The sequence below is a fragment of the Hypomesus transpacificus genome, chromosome 7 (genome assembly GCF_021917145.1).
Source record: "Hypomesus transpacificus isolate Combined female chromosome 7, fHypTra1, whole genome shotgun sequence".
Taxonomy (NCBI): domain Eukaryota; kingdom Metazoa; phylum Chordata; class Actinopteri; order Osmeriformes; family Osmeridae; genus Hypomesus; species Hypomesus transpacificus.
In genome coordinates, this window is record NC_061066.1 from 5,654,908 (window position 1) to 5,675,128 (window position 20,221).

Genomic DNA, 20,221 nt, shown 5'->3' on the forward strand with positions numbered 1-20,221 from the left:
GAATATAAAAACAAAACGTCCTTTGGAGTTGGTCTGTATGGACTCTCTTTCACTGGAGCCTGATGGAAAAGGAACAAAGAACATCTTGGTAATTAAGGACCATTTCACAAAAAATGCAGTTGCGGTTCCAATAGCCAACAGCTCTATGGAACAACTTTTTCATTCATTACGGATTTCCAGAGCGGTTGCACAGTGACCAAGGTCGCGAATTTGAATCAGCCCTGATCAAAGACCTATGTAGGTTACTTAGTAGGGCTGCACGATTAATCAAATTTTAATCACGATTTCGGCTTCCCACGATAAAATTCGCGTGATCGAACAATATTTAAAATGCGTCATTCCGTTCATGGAACGCTCCTTATCAAAGTTATTTTTTGCAAATCCAATCTAGCACTCAGTAGGTGCAATAGGTGCGTTCGACATCGGCTGCATGAAACGACCAGCGAGAGTTGCCGCTTGCAGTCGGGGAGGAGTTATAAACAGCTCCGTAAAGTCGGAAAATTCGTCATTTTATGTATTGGGCTATGGTACTCTTTCTCCAATCTGCAGGCTGCAGCCGGCTGCCGCGCTGCATGGAGTCGAAGACACCTAATGTCTGATCACGTGCCTCCATGAGCCAATCAGAGTTGTTCCCTGCACCACGCAGCTTAGTTACTAGATGTAGACGGTTACAGATGACAGAGTAACGTGAAGAAAATTCCACAACAGATAGCAGTCGGTCATAAGGCTACTATGTTACTTTTTTTTTTTAAGTCTAACGTAGCAGAGGGCGAGGCCGAGGGCCTTGTTCCGAGAATCGGATCGTCATCCAATGTGGAAGCATTTTGGGTTCAAGGCAAGTGACACAAAACAAGAACAACTCATATGCAAAGAGTGCAGTAAAGTTGTGTTGGCGCCACAAAGCAACACAACGAACCTTTTTACCACTTTAAAAAAACACCATAAAGTTCACTACGATGAATGTATGAGGTCCAGAAAATGTTAGGCTAGTGTTTCTTTCCAAATACCTGTAAACTAGTATTTTCTGCACAGTTCTGAAATGTTCTCATCTGGTATTTTGTTATGGAATATTTGTTTTTTTATTAGGGTTCCTCCGTCAGGAGGACCCTATTGTAATTGTTGGTATTATTATTGGGGTGTGCTTGCCTTCGGCTAGCACAAACCATTGTTATCTCACATATATATTATTGTGAGAATGCTGTTAAGCACTATTGTTTTTCATTTTCTCTTTATTATTATTATTCCAACTTCTTAGTTCTTCCGCCGTTTTTTGGCCTTTAACTAGTCCTGCATACTTTCACTGATTCCTACAATTTTGGTATCAAAACGTTCAGCTCCTTCAGGAGATGATGGCTATGACTTCTTGTATTTCTCACTTTTATACTTTTTAAAGAATTAAGGTTTTTGTGCAAATTATTCTCCCATTAAAAGTAATGGTAAATCCTTTCAAATCATTAAAAAGCTTCCTCCTCTTTCAAACTTAACTAGTTCAGCATACTTTTAGCTAGAGACACCATTCAACCTTTAAAATTTTCACAAGACATTCAGCTATTCCCAAATGATTCAGCTCTTTCAAATATATTCAGCCAATTTTGAATTGTGACAGTTTGAAATACATGAAAAATTTAGCTCCTTCTTGATTTTTATGATTGAGCAGCCAGCAGAGTGGCACGGCACACTCTGCTGGCTGCTCTTTTTCTGATATTCAACTAAATTGTCAAACTAATTCCTCTGACGTTCATATAGTTTAACTTACAGAAACAAGTTTTACCTTAAAATGTAGGAAAACTTGTCCTCTTTCAGCCAATTTAACTACTAAAGAGCTCACATTTACAGATTTTCAGCTTTGAGCCTTGAAGCGAGAGCAGCCTTTCAAATTCTCTCACTAACTTTAATGGAGAGGTGGGTAAAATTCGTCAGAGAATTTCGAAAGTAGACATATAAAGGACATCTCTGGTTTCGGCAGAGTCTTGGGTCTCGGAAAATATCCTCATTTTTTGGATTGGACGTATAGTTTTGCGTCTAGGTTAACTTGTTTGAGGTGTGTATTCCAGCTAAATGTGTATTTTCTCTCTGCCCAGCTCGTTAGCGATCACAGCTGCGCCATCACCGTGGCAAACAAACAGACACGCACCATGAAAGCAGAATTGGGTAAACGTTTTGGAAACTGCCAAAAGAGTTGTACTTCTGACCGCACAGACACATAAAGGATATCAATGGTTTCGGCAGAGTCTTGGGTCTCGGAAAATATCCTTATTTTTGGAATTGGATGTACAGTTTTGCGTCTGGGTTAACTTGTTTGAGGTGTGGATTCTAGCTACTTTTCTCATAATCGAGCTAGCGCGATGGCTCTCCATAACTAAAAAGGGTTCGACTTTTTATCCACAATCGACCAAACAAGATATGTACATTGAGCTTAAAGTGTACATAATCTAGCTAGATTGTTTTTATTTTAGCAAGTTTTACAGAAATCTGCAAAAATCGAGGCTCACTGTCATAGCTGACCGTCACGAACAGCCAAACCAGGCCTTGGGTAAGTGTTTGCTGCAGCTGGCGTTAATCCTACGAACAAACGCTAAGTAACTGGAAAACTTTTACTGTTATTTGATGATATTGAACACATATGTAAAGTAACTTGTCTTTACTCTAAATATCTTCTCCATTTCCAATTTGAAGTTGTACATCTAGCTTATGTAGGAACTCTTCCATTGCATCCTCTCTAGCTTCACGCCTTCGGTTATTATTCAAGCCTACGGTGTTAATACATACCACTTTGACACACTTGCAAGAAATGATCCGCTGCTTAGATGTATCATGATCTTGTTATTTACGTATAAAAAACTCACCAGGGACAAGGACAACATCGGCAACCCTGCACTATGAATTATTATTTTGATGTCATCTTAAAGTGTCTGAACAGGACTGGGTGTGCAGTTACGCATTATTAGTTTCTCCTCCGTCTTGAACCTGAAACCTAGATTCTAGGTTAGAAATGTTGCCAGTCTGTTGCCAATGACCAACGGTTGCTACCTTTTTCCAGCAAGTTCAAGTCATTCCAGTGTTGGCCTTCAAATTCGTTCAACCCAGACTTCAGCAACTGGAGCCGAGTGCACCAGCTGGGCGTACGCCTGGACGTACGCTACGTCCGACGTAGAATTGAAAGTTACGACTAACTTAAAGTTACGACTAGTGCACCAGTTAGACTTAAGCCCTTTATGTGCTGCACCTGGTGTACATTTTACGCCTAGTGGGGAGCAGGCGTAAGTTGGAAAATCGGACCAATATCCTATCCATGGTAGCCTAATTAGGGCTAACACTTGTTTGATCGCACATGCAGCGCGTCTTGTTAATAGGCAACATGGAAAGGGCATTAAGGCGAGAAAGTCGTCCGTGGTAGCAGAAATCCACTGTTAATTTTGTTGTTGATCGATTTCCAGCTGATTGTTTGTTTGTGTTGATATTATTATACATTTCCCCGTGAACACGCTTCTATTCTCAGTATACAAACTATATGTTTTCTAATTTCTCTATCAGTAAAATGTATTTTCCTTTTCTTTTGTTTTTCTTTATCCATGGCTTGTTTTGAAGGGAGATAGGCTAGCTATAAAGTGCGCTTCGGATAGGCTCAGAGAATGTCTAATAATCCCGTGGACTGGCTCTGATAGGCTCTTAAATGTGTTGCTTGGCAATGATCGACGCTTTCGTATTTTCACAAGGACGCGCATCTTAAGACCAGACGTAGCTAACGACCTTGGTCTGTCAAGCTTGGTGCACTTGGTGTAAATTCAAATCACAAAGTCGGACGTAGCTAAGACCGACGTAAGAGTTAAGACCAACTTTTTTACGCCCAGCTGGTGCACTCGGCTCCAGGTTTTCTGCTTAATTTTCACATTTTCCTGCAGCTCATCTTTCTGAAATTTTACCCTTTTTGTTTTGCATTTTTCTTCTTCTCTTCTGTTTTCTGCCTTCATCTTGCTCCAGGTCCTTTTAAAAATACCTTTCACAGCAGTATCTTCCAACTGCCAGTACTTTTGCATTTTTCTTCTCTTTTCTGTACTTTTCTGCCTTCATCTTGCTGCAGGTCCTTTATAACATACATTTCAGGCCTTTTGAAACTCCAGCAAATAATTTTGTGCTAAATTTTCAATTTTGTTTTGCATTTTTCTTCTCTTTTCTGTAGTTTTTAGCCTTCGTCCAGCTCCAACCCCTATTTAAAATACCTTTCGGGCGCTTTGAAGCTTCAGCTTATAACTTTCTACAAAATGTTCAGCTTTTTTAGCATGGTCAGCTATCCCCATTCAGGTTTTCAGCATTCTCACTGCTGTTTTGCAGGAACAGCCTTTTCTAGTTATTTATTTATTTTCCCACCCCTAAAACTTTGTCAATATTTGGACTACATAGACAACCTAGGTGTCAAAAGTTTCGTCTTGGTAGCGATTGAGTTGCTTGTATTGGGATTTACGTTCCGTTGCACAGTTTAGGAGGTTACAACGTTTTTGTGGCGTCAAAGTGCATTTAGTCGAAGAAGGGTAATCTGTGCTAGCTACGTCACCACGTCAACACACGTTAGCAACGACGCATGGATACAACGTGATAGAGACGTTCTAGCATGCAAATTGGAGCTTGGATTACGAGTGAAAAATACCACCCCAAAAAAATCCCAACCATTTGTCTTTGTTGAGAAAGCGATTTCGAGTGGAACTGCCATCTCGGATTTTGTATTTAGGTCGCTAAAGTCTTTGTAAATTGAGCGAGTGCGGGTCGCCGTGAGACCGCCTACTCTTTTAGGCGGCAGCCATGCTGAAAGTGTCAAAGTAGTATTTTCGTAGCTAATTTTGTAGTTCAATTTTACACGAAAAAACTGAAAGAGGGAAATGTTATGACGATATGACTATTGTGAAGACATCCAGGTGGTGAGATTTTAATGTAGGTTGCTGTAAAAACTTTGATTTGTTTGCTACGTGAGAGCCCCATCAGCCTCCATTGACGATTGCGGCAGCAACAACAGTGTTGTCGATCTGCGTCTGATGAGTCTTTTCTTAATTTCGTACTAGGGTCAATTCTACATCCAAATGGAGAGCAGTGTTTTAAAGATATGGCGATTGTGAAGACAGCCAGCGGGTCAGCATATTTTAGTAATTTGTGTAAAACTTGGAATTTGAGTGAGACCGCGTCTTGTTTTGACGTTACAGACTCGGCTCGCCCTCTGGCAGTGTGTAGTAGTAGGCTACAGTCCGTTTGAACCCCTCCACATTTGCGATAAAAAAATTAGTGCATGACTGGTCTACTAGTCCAGCCATCTTTCCATTGCTTCACAATCAAATCCGTTCCACTTCATCAGTAGGGAGAATACCCATAGCAAGAGAATTCCACTCCACGTTTTCTAGAAAAACAGCATCACGCACGCAGATTCAACTCCCATACTCTTTGATCGGCGCATCGCGCTTGTAGCTAGCACTTCAGACATGACTGTTCCACAGACAAGATGGACATAAGGACGGTTTTTTTCGAGGAAGAGGAAAGTAAGTCAAAGTTGCCCAGTTTTCCCTTCAGTGGCCAAAGCACCCTTATAAGACATTCTCTGACTATAATAGCACTAGTTAAGTCACAAAGATCCTTCTGCAAACATTATGATTATTGCTAGCTAGATAAGCAAGCTTTTTACCAACATCTAGCACTAGGCAATACCATACTTTATTTTACCCATTACAAGTGGAACAGCATTTGTTGATTTCTTAATCTGGGTCTGAAATATGTTGTGCTTTTGGCCGTGTTCAGACCTAGGCGTCTGTTTCAGGCAGAAAGAGATGACAAGGATGTTTTTTCCAAGTAGCTACAAAAGAAATTGCTGGTGTTTTTTTTATTGCCATAACAACCGTGAGCTAATCTGGAGTAAACATTAGTTAACATGCTAGTTTTTCTAACGACTGAAAAAAAGAAGAAAAAAACCTTTATTTCAGAATTGTCTTCCAATTTAAATAAGGTTGCTCAACTTGTAATTTTGGCTATTCGCAGAATTTTACTGCTACATGTTAGTCTGTAACATGAAGGCAAAACTGATTCAACCATTAAAACCATATATCCTCTGAAAGCCCTCAGGATGTTTTCTAATGAGACAAGAGACACGTCCATCTCTCCATATTAGTATGCTGCCCATGCATAATAAATTCGGTATTGGTAAATGGAGTAGGATATATGGCTGATACTTTTTTGGGCTGTGCCATTTAGGGAAACTGATTCAACCACCTAAACCATGTATTTTCTGAAAGCTTACATCCTAAGGATGTGATCTGTGGAAAAGACTACAGGTTTGAACACAAATATAATAATTTCTGAACTGTCCAGTCATGCTTTAGGGAGATGCTATTTTTTATGTAGCCTACATAATTATTAGGCTACTAAACCTATACCAATTGTGAATTTTATATGCTGATAACATGATTTACATCTCAGAAATCTTCATATGAAAAATCTACATTAAGCTTATTATTATCAATATGAAAGAACGCTCAATGCATCTCCATGTCTCCTGATATAGGTGGTAGAGATTGAGAGTGAGTCAGAGGCAGGGGCAGCATGCAGGGGCAGTGGAGACAGCTCTGTTGCTGAGGCGAGTGCTGAAAGGTGACAGGTAGTTGAAGATGTCCCATTGCTTATTGTGAAGTTTAGTTTTCAAAATATTTTAATGTCCAGCCCCTCAGTATATGTATAACAACTATGGTAAATAGTTGTGGTAAATGCACCAGAATGCGGGAAATTGCATCTACATCTTAAAAAAAATTCTAGGGGAGAAACCCCCAGACCCTCCGCTTAATGTGCCCCCCCCACTCTCAAAATGCTGCTGACGCCTATGGCTACAGTACTGTCTTCAATGCCACAGCTATGGCAAAACTTTATTAAGTCTTATTACACGGCTGTTCTTTAATGCTGTAGAATGTTCCATTCACTTGAATGGGGCTTCCCAACGTTCTGCGGTGAACAATCTTCTCATATTTGACCGTTGCTGTGCACATTTGACCGCTGTCAAGGGAAGTGGCCTTTTTGCCTCGGATTCACGTCTTTCGTAGCACTCCGCAAGTAGTTCGGTAACTTTTCAACCCCAGCGTACTCTGTTGCTTAGCGACGTCAGCTGATTTGAAGCCTAAATAATGCTCAAAGTCTATGAAGTTCAACTCTTAAGCAAACTATTTCTCTGCTGATCAACAATACGAATGGTAACAAATACATTGTAAAAAGACACACTGTGTTAAGTTATTTTTGTTGGCGAGTAGCCGTGTAATAAGCGGGATAATGTATAGAACGCTGGTCATTATCGGGGAAATAAGCCCCTTCATGGCGAAACAAAACTGGCGAAAACTCCACTTCGCGTCGTGCCTAACAACTCCCCTTACCTGTTCTAAAATCAGCGCAAACCACGGCCTCTTGGGGTTTATTGCTTAATTATCCCTTACAAAAGAAACGTTCTAATTTCCTGCGCTTGTAGAGTGTGGATAGCAACGGCAGCTAGCTTGCCTCTAGCAAACTGCTTTTGAATTAGCCATGTCCCCCTAAATTAATATTGAACTGATTTACTTTTTGGGGGACTTGTTTTTCCAGTTAGCAGACGGTACTATTTGAATCGCAAATCCATCTGAAATACTGCCAGTGACAACGTTGTAACGGTGCGTTCACACTGCAGCGGGGCGGGCAGAGCGGGGCGCCGTCTTTCAATTCATTTTCAATGTAACCAGGCGTTGACGCCCACGAAGGGCATTGTGGGATGGCGAGCGGGGCGTCAACGCTCGCGTAGGGTATTGTGGGAAGGCGAGCGGGGCGGCGAAAGTTGGATTTTTCTCAACTTTATGTAAATGAGGAGCGTGAAAACGCCAGCGATATCGGGTTGGTTTCTTGTAACGTAGCAACTGTTGGTCATGGTAAACATTTCTAGGTTTGACAATTTCAAGATGGAAGAGCAACTCATCGTATGTGTGTCTTCATACCCAGTATTGTATGATACGTCTATGTTCGATTAGAGACATAAAAAAAAAAAATGATGCCTGGCGCAGGGTTGCTGAGGTTGTCGGCGTCCCTGGTGTGTTGTATTTTGTACTTTAATTCAGTTTCTTCACATTACGTAACTTTCTTCTGTGCTAGCTGCATCGTCTAGCTAGCTCACCCGGCACACGATTGACATTCAATGCTGGCTGGCAGCCACTCGCTATCCATACAGTGCATGTGTAGTGGCAAGTCATAATCTAGCGATTGATTTGCAGAGATTACGAATAATATAATAAAAGGTTACACATGTCAACGTTTATGTCTGATGCAACTGAAGCAAGCAAACACACCCTACAATTTCCCCAGAAATTGTACCCTCTCTAGTTATTATTATTATTTTTGCGCCCCTAAGGATCAGTCCATATTTGGAATACATAGACAACGCCTGTGTCAAAAGATTCGTCTTGGTCTCGATTGCGTTGCTTGTTTTTTTATTTACGTTCCGTTGCACGGTTTAGGAGGTTACAGTTTTGGGGGGAAAAAGTGCCTTATGTCAACGAAGGGTACTCAGTGCTAGCCTACGTCACAACGTCGACAGCACACGTTAGCAACGACGCATGGATACAACTTGCATATATGTGCTGTTGCACGACAAGTATCGTGCCGTGGTGTACTAGCAGCACATGTACATTTAAGCAAATCAAGACTTGCATGTACAGTAAGTAATGTCACAATAAATATTGTATTTTAACTCAGCTTGTGTGGTGCGTCTCTTTCTTCAATGCCACAGCCTAAAATTTATGTCAAAAGAAACATTCTAATTTCTGGCACTTTCAAACAATCCCCTCAGTGACGTTTGGCTAGCAAAAGCAGCTAGCTTGCTTGTACCAAACTTCTTTTGAATTAGCCATTTCCCCCTAAATTAATGTCAAACTTATTTACGTTTTTGGGGCATGTTCAGTTAGCAGACTTGAATCGCGATTCTATCTGAAATACTGCCGGTGACAACGTTGTTACAGTAGCTTGTTTCAAAGGAGGTTCTTAATGAATTAAGCAATATGAGTAGGCTAAATGCTTGAAAATATCACTAGAAGGGAAAACCTTAATGGGATGGACCCACCTGCAACCGGCGCAAGCGAGCACCAGCTCTAGTTATTGGGGTGTGCTTGCCTTCGGCGAGCACGAACCATTGTTCTCTCACATATATATTATTATCATTGTTTCTCTTCACACCCCTAAAACTCAGTCAATATTTGGACTACATAGACAACCTAGGTGTCAAAAGTTTCGTCTTGGTAGCGATTGAGTTGCTTGTATTGGGATTTACGTTCCGTTGCACGGTTTAAGTAGACATGAAGAATTTGTGGCGAAAGGTGAAACTAATGGTGGCTAACTTGCTAGCCACAGTCACTGACGCCACTAACGTCACTAACGTCACGAAAGCTCGCGTGACTATCTCTAGCAGAACATTAGTTTAGCAGCTTGTTAACTTATGGGACATGGCTAGGCTAACTGCTTTACTGCAAGGCAGCTGCAGAAACGCCACAAGCAAAGAGGCTTGGGTGATAACTATTTGCTCATTTTACTTTGTGATTTGACACACAGTTGTAATGTGTAATGTACAATATAAGCTAATATTATTAAGGAAGTACATCTACTTTCGGAAACAGTCTACTATTTCACTGAAGCATTAGCATCATGACATTAGCCTCTGTTGCCCGGGAAACACATACTACAGCTGTCTATGATGCATCTGTTTTCGATTGTTAAAATAAACATTCCTCACACGGATATATTATGACATTAGATTACAAGTAAACGATTTGTGGGTGAAATTATCATTACCAGTGGTTTCAAACCAGTATAGCTCACGACACTGCAACGCTGTAGCCTAGTCTACTAACGCTAGCTAACAAAAACATCTCCACAGCTGTTTACATTAGGAATTCAAACAGCGGCACATCCATTGCCACAACCTAAACTTTGTCAATCGGTTCATGAAAATAATTCATTTCGGCCTAGACCGTACAACGGATGTAACGTTAAATCGAATTCAACCAACGCAATCGCTACAGTACCAAGACGAACAGTCTTGTATGTAGTACAACCTACCGGGGCAGCTTCTCCACACAGGGCTTATCGCATTCTGCCTTGTTACTGACAATGATCGCTACCACTGACATTTTTATGAATGAGGGATTTCCCCCTAAATAAATGTCAAGCTTATTTACGTTTTGGGGGGCATATTTTCAGTTAGCAGATGGTACTATTTGAATCGCGATTCCATCTGAGATAGCTACTGCTGGTAAAGTACAGTAACGTTTTTTAAAAGAAGCTTATGAATCAATGCAATGAGTAGGCTACTAATGCCTGAAAATATCACGAGAAGGGAAAAACTTACAATGATGTTTAAATCATAGAGATTAGGTCATTTTTTACACCGGTATATTTAGCCAATTTAAAACCTGCATGTAAGTAGCCTAATGACCGAATTCTGCATCAGTAAAACACCAAAAAAGTGGCTTCGTCCCAAGATCTCTACAGACCGGCTAATTCAATCAAGCAGCGCTGCAAGACCCAGTGAAATGTATATCCTAGCTAGCGGTTTAGGCTGAAATGAAGTATTTTCATGAACAGACAAAGTTTTGACATTGACAAAGTTGAGGCTGTGGCAATGAAGTTAAGTAACAACTTTGTTGCAGGAGCATTCTTTGTCTACGTTGCAAGCTAACAGTGTCCGGTAGGCTTCTTCGCTATAAATAATGATGTCGCTATAAATAATGATGTTAAACCGAGACCATAAGCCCTCAAAGAAAATGTAAGGTCAAAGAAACAAAAGAAAGGTTTGAGGTTACTCTGAAAATTATCAATACAATAGGCTAATGTAATAATACAACTCCTAAATCCTTTTCTAACTAGACTCCTCTATCTTGCATAATGAAACATAACGTTTTTTAAGTAGTCTAATCAATAAGCCTGCACTTGCCATCATTATTCAAATGATGCCATTCAGGGCGGTAAAATTACAAAATAGGACGCAAATGTCTCAGAAATAATAGAGAGCCATTTGTCTTCAAGGCCAACCAATGGGAATATTGTGAATAAAAACAACACAGACACAGGGAGCAAATAAACAGGCAGATGTTAGCCTTGCATTGTTTGAAAAAGAAGAAGCGGGAAGCCAGCTAGCATTTAATAGGCAGATGTTGGATGTTGGATCATATCACACCATGGAAAACCAAAGTCGTCCCCACATCTGGATCGTTGGCAGCTCGTTGATCTACTGGCTTGCGCGGCACGCGGAGGAGGTCGGACTGTACCCCGACCTTGCACTGGAGTGCCATATTTAATGGGTAGGGGTGAGGGGCATGAGGTGGGCAGACCTTGTGCCTAAGCTCCGTGAGAAGCATGGCATGCTTCCCAGCCCGGACATAATGGTGCTCCTCGTCGGGGGAAACGACCTCAGCCAAGTGACCGGGCTGGACCTGACGAGGCGGATGAAGCGAGACCTGGGCGCCATCATGGAGAAGTTCCCAAACACTCTGCTGGTGTTTTCGGATATCCTGGAACGCTGCGTCTGGAGGTATCAGAGGAGCACCAGCGCTTCTGGTATCGACAGGGCAAGACGTCGAGTCAACGCAGCGGTGTCTAGCTTCCTGGCCGACCGTGGGATGGGGAGCATTCAACACCCCCAAATATGACACGGTTTCGTGGGGATGTACCGACCCGACGGTGTCCACCTTGATCACGTTGGAAACAATGTGTTCTTGGGAAACATCCAAGATGGTCTCCGACGACTCCTGTGCTAGCCACAGCACACACAACAACGGCTCTTTTAAGAGCCACCCATAATGTAAAAAAAAGAGCAATTAGACCGTTCAAAGTGCCGTTGTAATTTTACAACCATGGGGTCTTACAGGGTTAAATGGTACCATCTTTACATCTTTGAAGTGTGTCATAAAAAGCGGCGTCACGTAGGCTAGGCATTGCGAGCTCAGCTCACGGTGTAGGCTATACGGTAGGCTACTCCATATAGCCAGCAACTCTACATTCATACGTCTCTGAGCTTGCTTTAAAATAACAGAAAACATTAATATATTGACTTTGATAGGCTACATTTAGATGCTCTTATAAATCAAAACGTCCTACCACTTGAGAAATACGGTCCTACACATAATTAGACAAATGCAATATTAGATGTCCCATAGCCTACAACATCATAACCAGGTGCAACAGTTGCCTCGAGAGGATTAAGGAGTTGAAGAAGCAGATGCTGTGTCTTCCTCTTGTTGGGCAACCAACAAGTTGTTTATATCTGATTACAATTTAATAAGTTACCTAGCGCTGCATCTTCATGAGCTACATTTGGCCTCCTCCTTACCAGTATCACCTCTCCTCCATTTGAGTGATACATGTAATTCTTACAAAATTATTATCAATGGAACACAATGGTCAGAACTGCAGTCATACATTTAAATGCTCTTTGAAATATTTAAACACCAGGAGACTATGGGCAGCTGGGGCAGCCGCAAGCACACCCTCACAATTTCCCCAGAAATTGGATGCTCTCTAGTTATTTTCTATTTTTGCCTAAGCCTCAGTCAATTTTTGGACAACATACACAACGTCGGTGTCAAAAGTTTCGTCTTGGTAGCGATTGAGTTGCTTGTTTTGGAATTTACATTCTGTTGCACAGTTTAAGAGGTTACAATGTTTTTGTGGCAAAAAGTGCCTTAAATCGACGAAGAGTACTCTGTGCTAGCTACGTCACCACGTCAACACACGTTAGCAACGACGCATGGAAATGAGTCTCTGGGATGTCTGTATTATTGGTGGCCAAGCCGCGAAGCGGCTTGTGTTTCTACCTTTTCTTATTAGGGCCCAAGCAGCGAAGCTGCGAGGCACCTATTGTTATTGTTATCTATTGGATTGTTATCTATCCTCCGGTAGGAGGGAACCCTATTGTTAATGGTGGTATTTTTATTATTTTTTACCCATGGGAGTCAATGGCAGCCCCTAGAGCACAATGGTAAAAAGTTGTGGCATGTCAAAACTGCAGACTATTAGTAACTACCATACCAAACATGGGCCATGTGAGACAATAGGTGGCGCTACAGGCCACGCCCCAATATGTCAATTTTTTAAGTGATGCCATTTGCAGGCCATAAGTCCCAAAATTCTGAAATTCATTACATATGCCTTATTTCCCATGAGGAACAAAAAAGCCTCTAAAACCTATAACGGCCGCCATGTTGAAATTTTCTGTACAATAAAGATTGAGGAAACACATTTTTTTGCTACTCCTCCTACATTTTTGGTCAAATTTTCTTCAAAGTTAAAAGGGAGGATGTCCGGACTGAGCCTCACAAAAGTTATCAATAGGATTTTTGATTTCCAAAACCGTTTGTCCGGTACAGCCAATCAAAATCATCAACAAAGGAACCAAACAGGAAGTTGGGTAAAATATCAGCATTTTTTTTTTATATCAACACCAAACTTGGTATATCGGTGGAAGAGACTACAACATGTTCCCATGTGAAAAATTGACTTAATATCTTAAAAAATGACTGATATAAAGCAAATCGAATTTGATGATAACGCTAAAATAATGCTTTACACATCCACCGGTCTAAAACGGATACTCTGATACTATCACAAGTTCATATGAAAACACCTGAGAATGTTTAGTACACAAATCTGGGAAAAAGTTGACTGTAAGATGAAAAGTAGATGATATGAGTCTCCTTGTAAACTTATTGGCAATAACTTTCTTTTGAGAAACTCCCTTAGGATCTTGAAGCTGCCGAATACCTCTGTACACACTCCTATATGCCATAACCGTTCATTCTTGCCATCCCGGGCGGATGGGGTGTTTGTGGACTGGAGAGAGAGGGGACTTGTCGCCTTCGGGGACCTACATGTTGACAAACATTTTGCTTTGTTTGGTGAGCTGGCAACCAAATATAACTTACCAAATTCTCATCACTTTTGATATCTTCAGATCAGGCACTATGTTAAAGGTGTATTTCCAAACTTTGAAACCATGCCAACAAATTGCCCATTCTACGATCTCATGCTGTTTCCTTCTGACTCCAGGTACCTAATATCTCGTTTCGTGTCCTTGTTCTCCACCTCCACATCCACTCACCATCTCAAATAAGCCTGGTCTAAAGAGCTGGAGCTTGAGGTATCTGACGATACCTGGAATGAAGCTTTGATTAGAATTCATAAATGCTCTATCAATGTTAGATATAAATTGATTTAATTCAAAGTTGTTCATCGATTGCCTTATTCTAAGCTAAAGCTGCATAGAATCTATCCGTCTCTTTCTCCACTGTGTGATCGATGTGGAGGTGCAGAGGGTTCTTTATCACATCTTTTTTGGTTATGTCCTCAACTGCATAAATTCTGGTGTGATGTATTTAAGTGGCTTAGTCTGGTCTATAACTTGAACATTGCCCCTGACCCAGAGCTGGCGCTCTTCGGGTGCTCAGAGAATGCTTTCAGGTACCCGCATGAGGTACAACAAGCACTAATGCTTGGTATGGTTGCTGCAAAGAAAATGATTCTCCTGGACTGGAAATCTCCCACTCCCCCTTGCTTTCGAAAATGGCTCAACGAAATGACTGAGATTATCCAGATGGAAAGGATACGCTTCCACAACTCTAAAACAAAAAATCGCTTTCTGAGTATCTGGGGACCATTTGTTGACTATCTTAAAGACGTGATTCTTTTCTGTAGAGATGTACCCCTGACTGTATTGCAACTTGTATTTCGGCAATACCGTGTCATGTAGATTACTACAAAATAACATTAATCCAAGACACGCTTTTACTTTTGCTGGCAGCTCTGTTGTTCTTTGTTAGTCTGTTGTTGTTGTTTTGTGCTATTTTATATATTATTATTATTATTTTATTTGTTATTATTTTTTGTATCATTTTTATTTCACTTCTCTGTATTTGTGCTTTGTTACATAAAACCTGAAAATTTGAACAAATAAAATATTCCCAAAAAAATAAAAGAGAAAGAGTAAAAGGCAGAGAAAGAGAGAGCAAGACGATGTGTGAGAGAGAAAATAAACAAACGTAGAAACTCTGCTGGGACACCTTGACGCTGCTGCTATTCTCGTCCAAGGGTGTGTGTGTGTGGAGGGGGGGAGGAGGGGTAGACAAGCGTCCAATTGAGGAGCACAGGGGCAAGGTGGGTCTGGGGGCAGGTTCTGGGGGTTAGGGCTTGGGGCTGATTGGGTGGATCGGTCAAGGCTGGATTGGAAGAGTAACCACAGGCTGCTTTATAGCCTGTTGACCCAGAGCATCATTGACAGGGCCAGGAAATACATGTGTTTACCAAGCGCCTGCTTTGATATGCAAAAAATTATAACAGGCACCGAAAGATGGAAGGAGAGAGAGAGAGCATTCTGAAGGCAGATATTCGTGTTCATGGGTTTCCAGAGAGCAAACACAATTTCTATTTCTGCATCTCTTTTGCCTCTTTCTTTTCAGACCCTCATCAGTAGAGGACCTTATGCTATGAAAAATCTCTCTATGAGCGAGAGAAGAGAGGTGAGAGTGAGATGGAGAAAGACAAAAAAGTGACAGGGAGGGACAGAGAGAAAGAGAGAGAGAGTGAGCGACAGAGAAAGAGAAACAAAGATATGTTGCTCCTCTCCTCCCATCCAAACCTTCTCCACACATTCCATGACTATCTGACAGTGACATCACAAAGATGAGAGAAGGAGACCGTTCGCGTCTCTTATGAAGTTCAAAATGACTTTGCTGTCGGCGTCTGAGTGTTGGCTGGACGGCCTTGTCTGTTTGTTGAACTGTGCTTCGAGGAATGTGGCCTGATTCCTGTGTGAGGAGGAGAAATCTCCCCGCACCCCCCTCCCTCTCCGGTCACCTCCTCAGTGGCATTCTGACGGCATTACGACAGCCTCCCCTCTTGCCACTCCGGGTCGATCCCATCAATTATCTTTGACAGACGTAATGACCCAAGGCAGCTGGAACATTGTCAAGGTTAAGGATGGGGGCTTGCAGTTAGACGCTGTCGAGCGCTATTAGACACTGCGGCACGCCCACGCTTGACCGCCTGTTTGTCTGGCATCTGACCTCCCTGCGGCACAAAATGGGATGCACAAAAGGCCTTGATCCCGCCCACCACCTCTGACCTCAGCCCAGCGGTGATGTCATGGGCTGTGTCACAAGAGTGAGGGTGCCTTGTCATCTGTGACTGATTAGAGAAAAGTCCAGGGAAACATAGACAGACTCCTTACACTCACACACAATCTTTTCTTTCATACAAACTGTACAGTTGGGACTGACCATCTGAGCGGTGGATGCAGGTGTGTTGGTTGTCACTGAGGAAGAAGCCATCCTTGCAGAGGCACTCGTAGCTTCCCATGGTGTTGACACAAACCTGCTGGCATCCCCCATTGTTGTCCAGACACTCATCCACATCTGAGAGCGAGAGAGAGATGATCAAATAAGGGAAACTTACAATTCTAAATAACTGATTTATCATCCCTCAACAAAAACAATACTGTACAATTACCATTTTTAACGACATGCCACAATGAGAGACAAAAAGTTATATGCTAACATTAATATGTATTTAAGTTTTTTCTTTATTTACCTTTCAACTGAAATAAGGCTGTGTAGTTTAATTTAGTATTATTTTCTATTCATTTGCTGTTTTAGGAAAATAAATAAAATTTAAGCAACATTGAAGTATACATTTATAGAGGGAGGGAGGCAGGAAGGCATTTTCAGCAGCAAGGTAAAAAACACACACACACAGTTTACCTCTTGTAAGATGTGTTCTAACTGCATGCGACTTTTGTTGTGAACGCATACCTTTCCCTATAATAGCAAGTCACTGAACTGTCCTTCAGAGACTTACCCTGCGTGTCCACTACAGCGGAGCGGGCGGCGCGGTTAGTGTAGGAGCAAGCCAGTCTCTCTGCTTGTAAGTTTAATAAAGACAGATTAATTCACAGATTGTGAATGAAACAGTTGTTTGTCTCCTGGTACCATCTTTGTCTAAATTCAATAGGTAAAGCTAAAATGTCCACAACACCTACAAAATAATGGGTAGACAAGGTTTTTTAACAGGGTGCATTGGCCTGGTTCAGTTCAAAACCGTACAGTACACTGCTTTCCTACACAATTGTCTACAAATGTGTGAAATGTGTTTATGTGTGTGCCTGAGTGTTTATAGGACCCTGTTGTGTTGTTGGGAGCTCGCTAAATCGCTGGCAGAGCCTTCTGAGGGCAGGGAAGTCAACTGGAAACGTTTAACACCCTCCATTGACTTTAACAGGGATCAAACAGGACTTGGCTGCTACTGTGGAGAGAGAGGGATAGACATACACACGTGTGTATGTATGTGTGTGTGTGTGAGAGTTGACCGCTCCATTATTGGGGGGACAGCATGTGTGTTTTGTTTAGTCTGTGCTTGTTCCGTGAGGTGACGCAGGCAAGCCCGGCTTGTTGGGGTCATAAGTGGGATCGGGCATAGGGCTCCCAACACCTGTCTGACTGTCAACCTGTTTGTCTCTGTCAGCCTGCCTCCCTGCATGCCTGCTTGTCTACATGCCTGTCTGTCAGCATGTCTGTCTGCCTGCCTGCATGTCTGTCATTTTTCAGGGTGGCCGTGGGTCCTTTAAAAGTATTTTCCTAAAAATAAGGCCTTTAAAAGTAATAAATTGTCTTAAATTGAGATTGGATGGGTCTAACATTTCTTTGTGTCATGTCACTGCGAAAATGCAGGCAATCTGTTCTGCCAGGTCGAATATTTTTTTTGTAGGCGCTGCGTTATCTATGGTAGTTCAGAGCGTAGCCTACTGCGCAGATTTTGATGACGTAAAGCATCGGCAATACAGGTAATACAGCAATGGTTGATTAGCCTGGTCCTAACCAGACTCTCGTACATTTAATTTGTACAGAAAGTCTGGCCTCGCTCCATTGACAAGCGTTGACTTCCTTGTAGGCGGGTACTCTGATGAAGTTTAAAACTATTGGATCTGCCCAGAGCCACTCTGATCTGCCATAACCAATCGCTAGCGTTTGCCTTAGCCAATTCCTTCACCACTACTGTAACAGAGCTAGCTGCCGTAGCTCGAAAATCTAACTTTTCCCAAACCCCGTGGGGACGAGGGCCACAACATCATGGCCACCAACAAAACTCTGGCTTTATCTGTGGATATTCGGCAGCGTTGCCACAACGGACTGAATGGCTTGGCTCGTATCTTTCTCCACCGCAATTACGGAACTACAACACATGGTTGATAGCCACTCAACTTAGAAACATGGGGGAATCAAAGTTCAATTACAAATGGCTTAAAAAGAACGAGTATTCTTGGTTAAGGTTGGAGCCTGGAAATGCTTACGAAGCGAACTGCGTGTCGGAAGAATTTCAAACTTGGGACAATGGGGATCAGGGCTGCGTTTCCCGATAACGATGGATCGTAGCAACTATCAAGCAAAAAACAAAACCATCGATGTTTCTTACGTGCGTTTCCCAAACATGCTCGTAAGGTGTAGGCTAATCTATGAGCTTCCAAGAGTTACGAATTTTCAAGAGAACACTTTAGCTAAGATGTCTTTGGGAACGGCCCGTAAAACTATGAATTGTCCTACGACTGATTCTACGATCAATTAAGGCTTACGACACTTTCGGGAAACGCAGCCCAGAGCGATGGAATCGCACGTGCCGAGCAAAAAACAGACTACGTAAAGGCACGCCAGCAGCCAGCAATTTCTAGTTTTTGCTCCACCATTTCCACCGCTAGCAACGATGTCAATGCTACAACGCTAGATTTTACGATAGGAAATCCAGAGCCAACAATACCATCTGACCTCTAAACAATTACACACATTTAGTCAATGTTCTTAAACTCAACCGATTATTGTCATTTTTACTATACGGTTCATCTTGAACAGACATCAGTGTGTTTATTTGGAAAGATTACTGTATATTTCCACTTTTGATTTGTAATTCCATTGTAAGTTTGGTCTTAAATTTCATATAGAAGTGATATTAAAAGGCCTTAAATTTACCTTGTTTATACCTGTAGACACCCTGTTTTTATCCTTTCAAATAAATATTATCTATCTTTTATCCATCTCTACAATCCTCAACCAATCATGTAGCAACTCCACAACTGACTGAGGTATAACCCAGTTTATAATAGCTGGCACCAGTTTATGAAACTTATGCATAAATTGGCTCTATCCATCAAAACCGCAGACAAATGAAGTGGCATCAAAGTGAGAGTTTCCCCAGGTGATTAGAAAGCAGTCTGCAAAGAAAGTAGGAGTGGTCCCTGGTCAGACATTTCTCCCCTCTTTCCCATCTCTTTCTTTTTCTGTCTATTTCCCTCTTCTCTCTCTCTCTTTCAGAGTCAGTGGAGTCAGGTAGCTGAGCGGTTAGGGAATCGGCCTAGTAATCGGAAAGTCGCCAGTTCGATTCCCGGGTGTGCCAAATGACGTTGTGTCCTTGGGCAAGGCACTTCACCCTACTTGCCTCGGTACTTGCCTGTACTTACTGTAAGTTGCTCTGGATGACTAAATGTAAATGTCTATCTGTTGCTCAGTCAGCCCTCAAATCTCACCAGGTCTGTGTGATTCCTCTGTTTGTCCATCCCTCCGTCTGTGTTTCTGTCTCAATTGCTCACAAGGAAGTGGACGGTGCCTGCTGCCCTCAGACCAGCCCTAAACCCTGGTTTATGTTCCTCAACTCTAGGGACCACACTGCTCCTAGTAGTAGGGGCACATGTGGGAAGCACATGTTCATGCGCATCATGCGCAACCATTCCAGACGATTTTATAATGAAAGCAAATACAGTCTTAATCTTTTTTTAAAACCAGTTTTTCCCTTGATTTCATGAACCCCACCTGGAAGATTGTTCCAAAGCACAATTGACCTATAAAACACTGTCTTCTTCAAAGAGTCGGATTTTGGTAGGGGTAAAGAAATCCGATGACTATTCGCCCCTCTTGTGTAATGTGAATGCATATCTGAATAGTAAATTATATTGTCATATAGAAATTTAGGAGTGCGGGTGTTAATCATTTTATGAAAATATACTAACATGTTAGCAGATAGTCTATGCTTGACCCCCAGCCAAGCAAGACGGTCATACATTTCTGCAACACTAGTCCGCAAAAAACAACCAAGAGCCAGCTTTGCAGCCTTATTTTGGGCCACTTGTAATTTTTTTAAGTGACTACTTGATACAGCAGAC

General features: G+C 41.9%; 1 protein-coding gene across 3 annotated transcripts in view; it reads right to left on the reverse strand.

Annotated features, from left to right (window-relative positions):
- scube1 (signal peptide, CUB domain, EGF-like 1) overlaps nt 1-20,221 on the reverse strand; it is a 324,611-nt gene that overhangs the window by 188,714 nt on the left and 115,676 nt on the right. For all 3 annotated transcript variants that reach the window (XM_047022448.1, XM_047022447.1, XM_047022445.1), the window contains exon 4: nt 16,299-16,433. In XM_047022448.1, the coding sequence (XP_046878404.1) occupies nt 16,299-16,433 (135 nt within the window). The remainder of the gene's footprint in view (nt 1-16,298; nt 16,434-20,221) is intronic.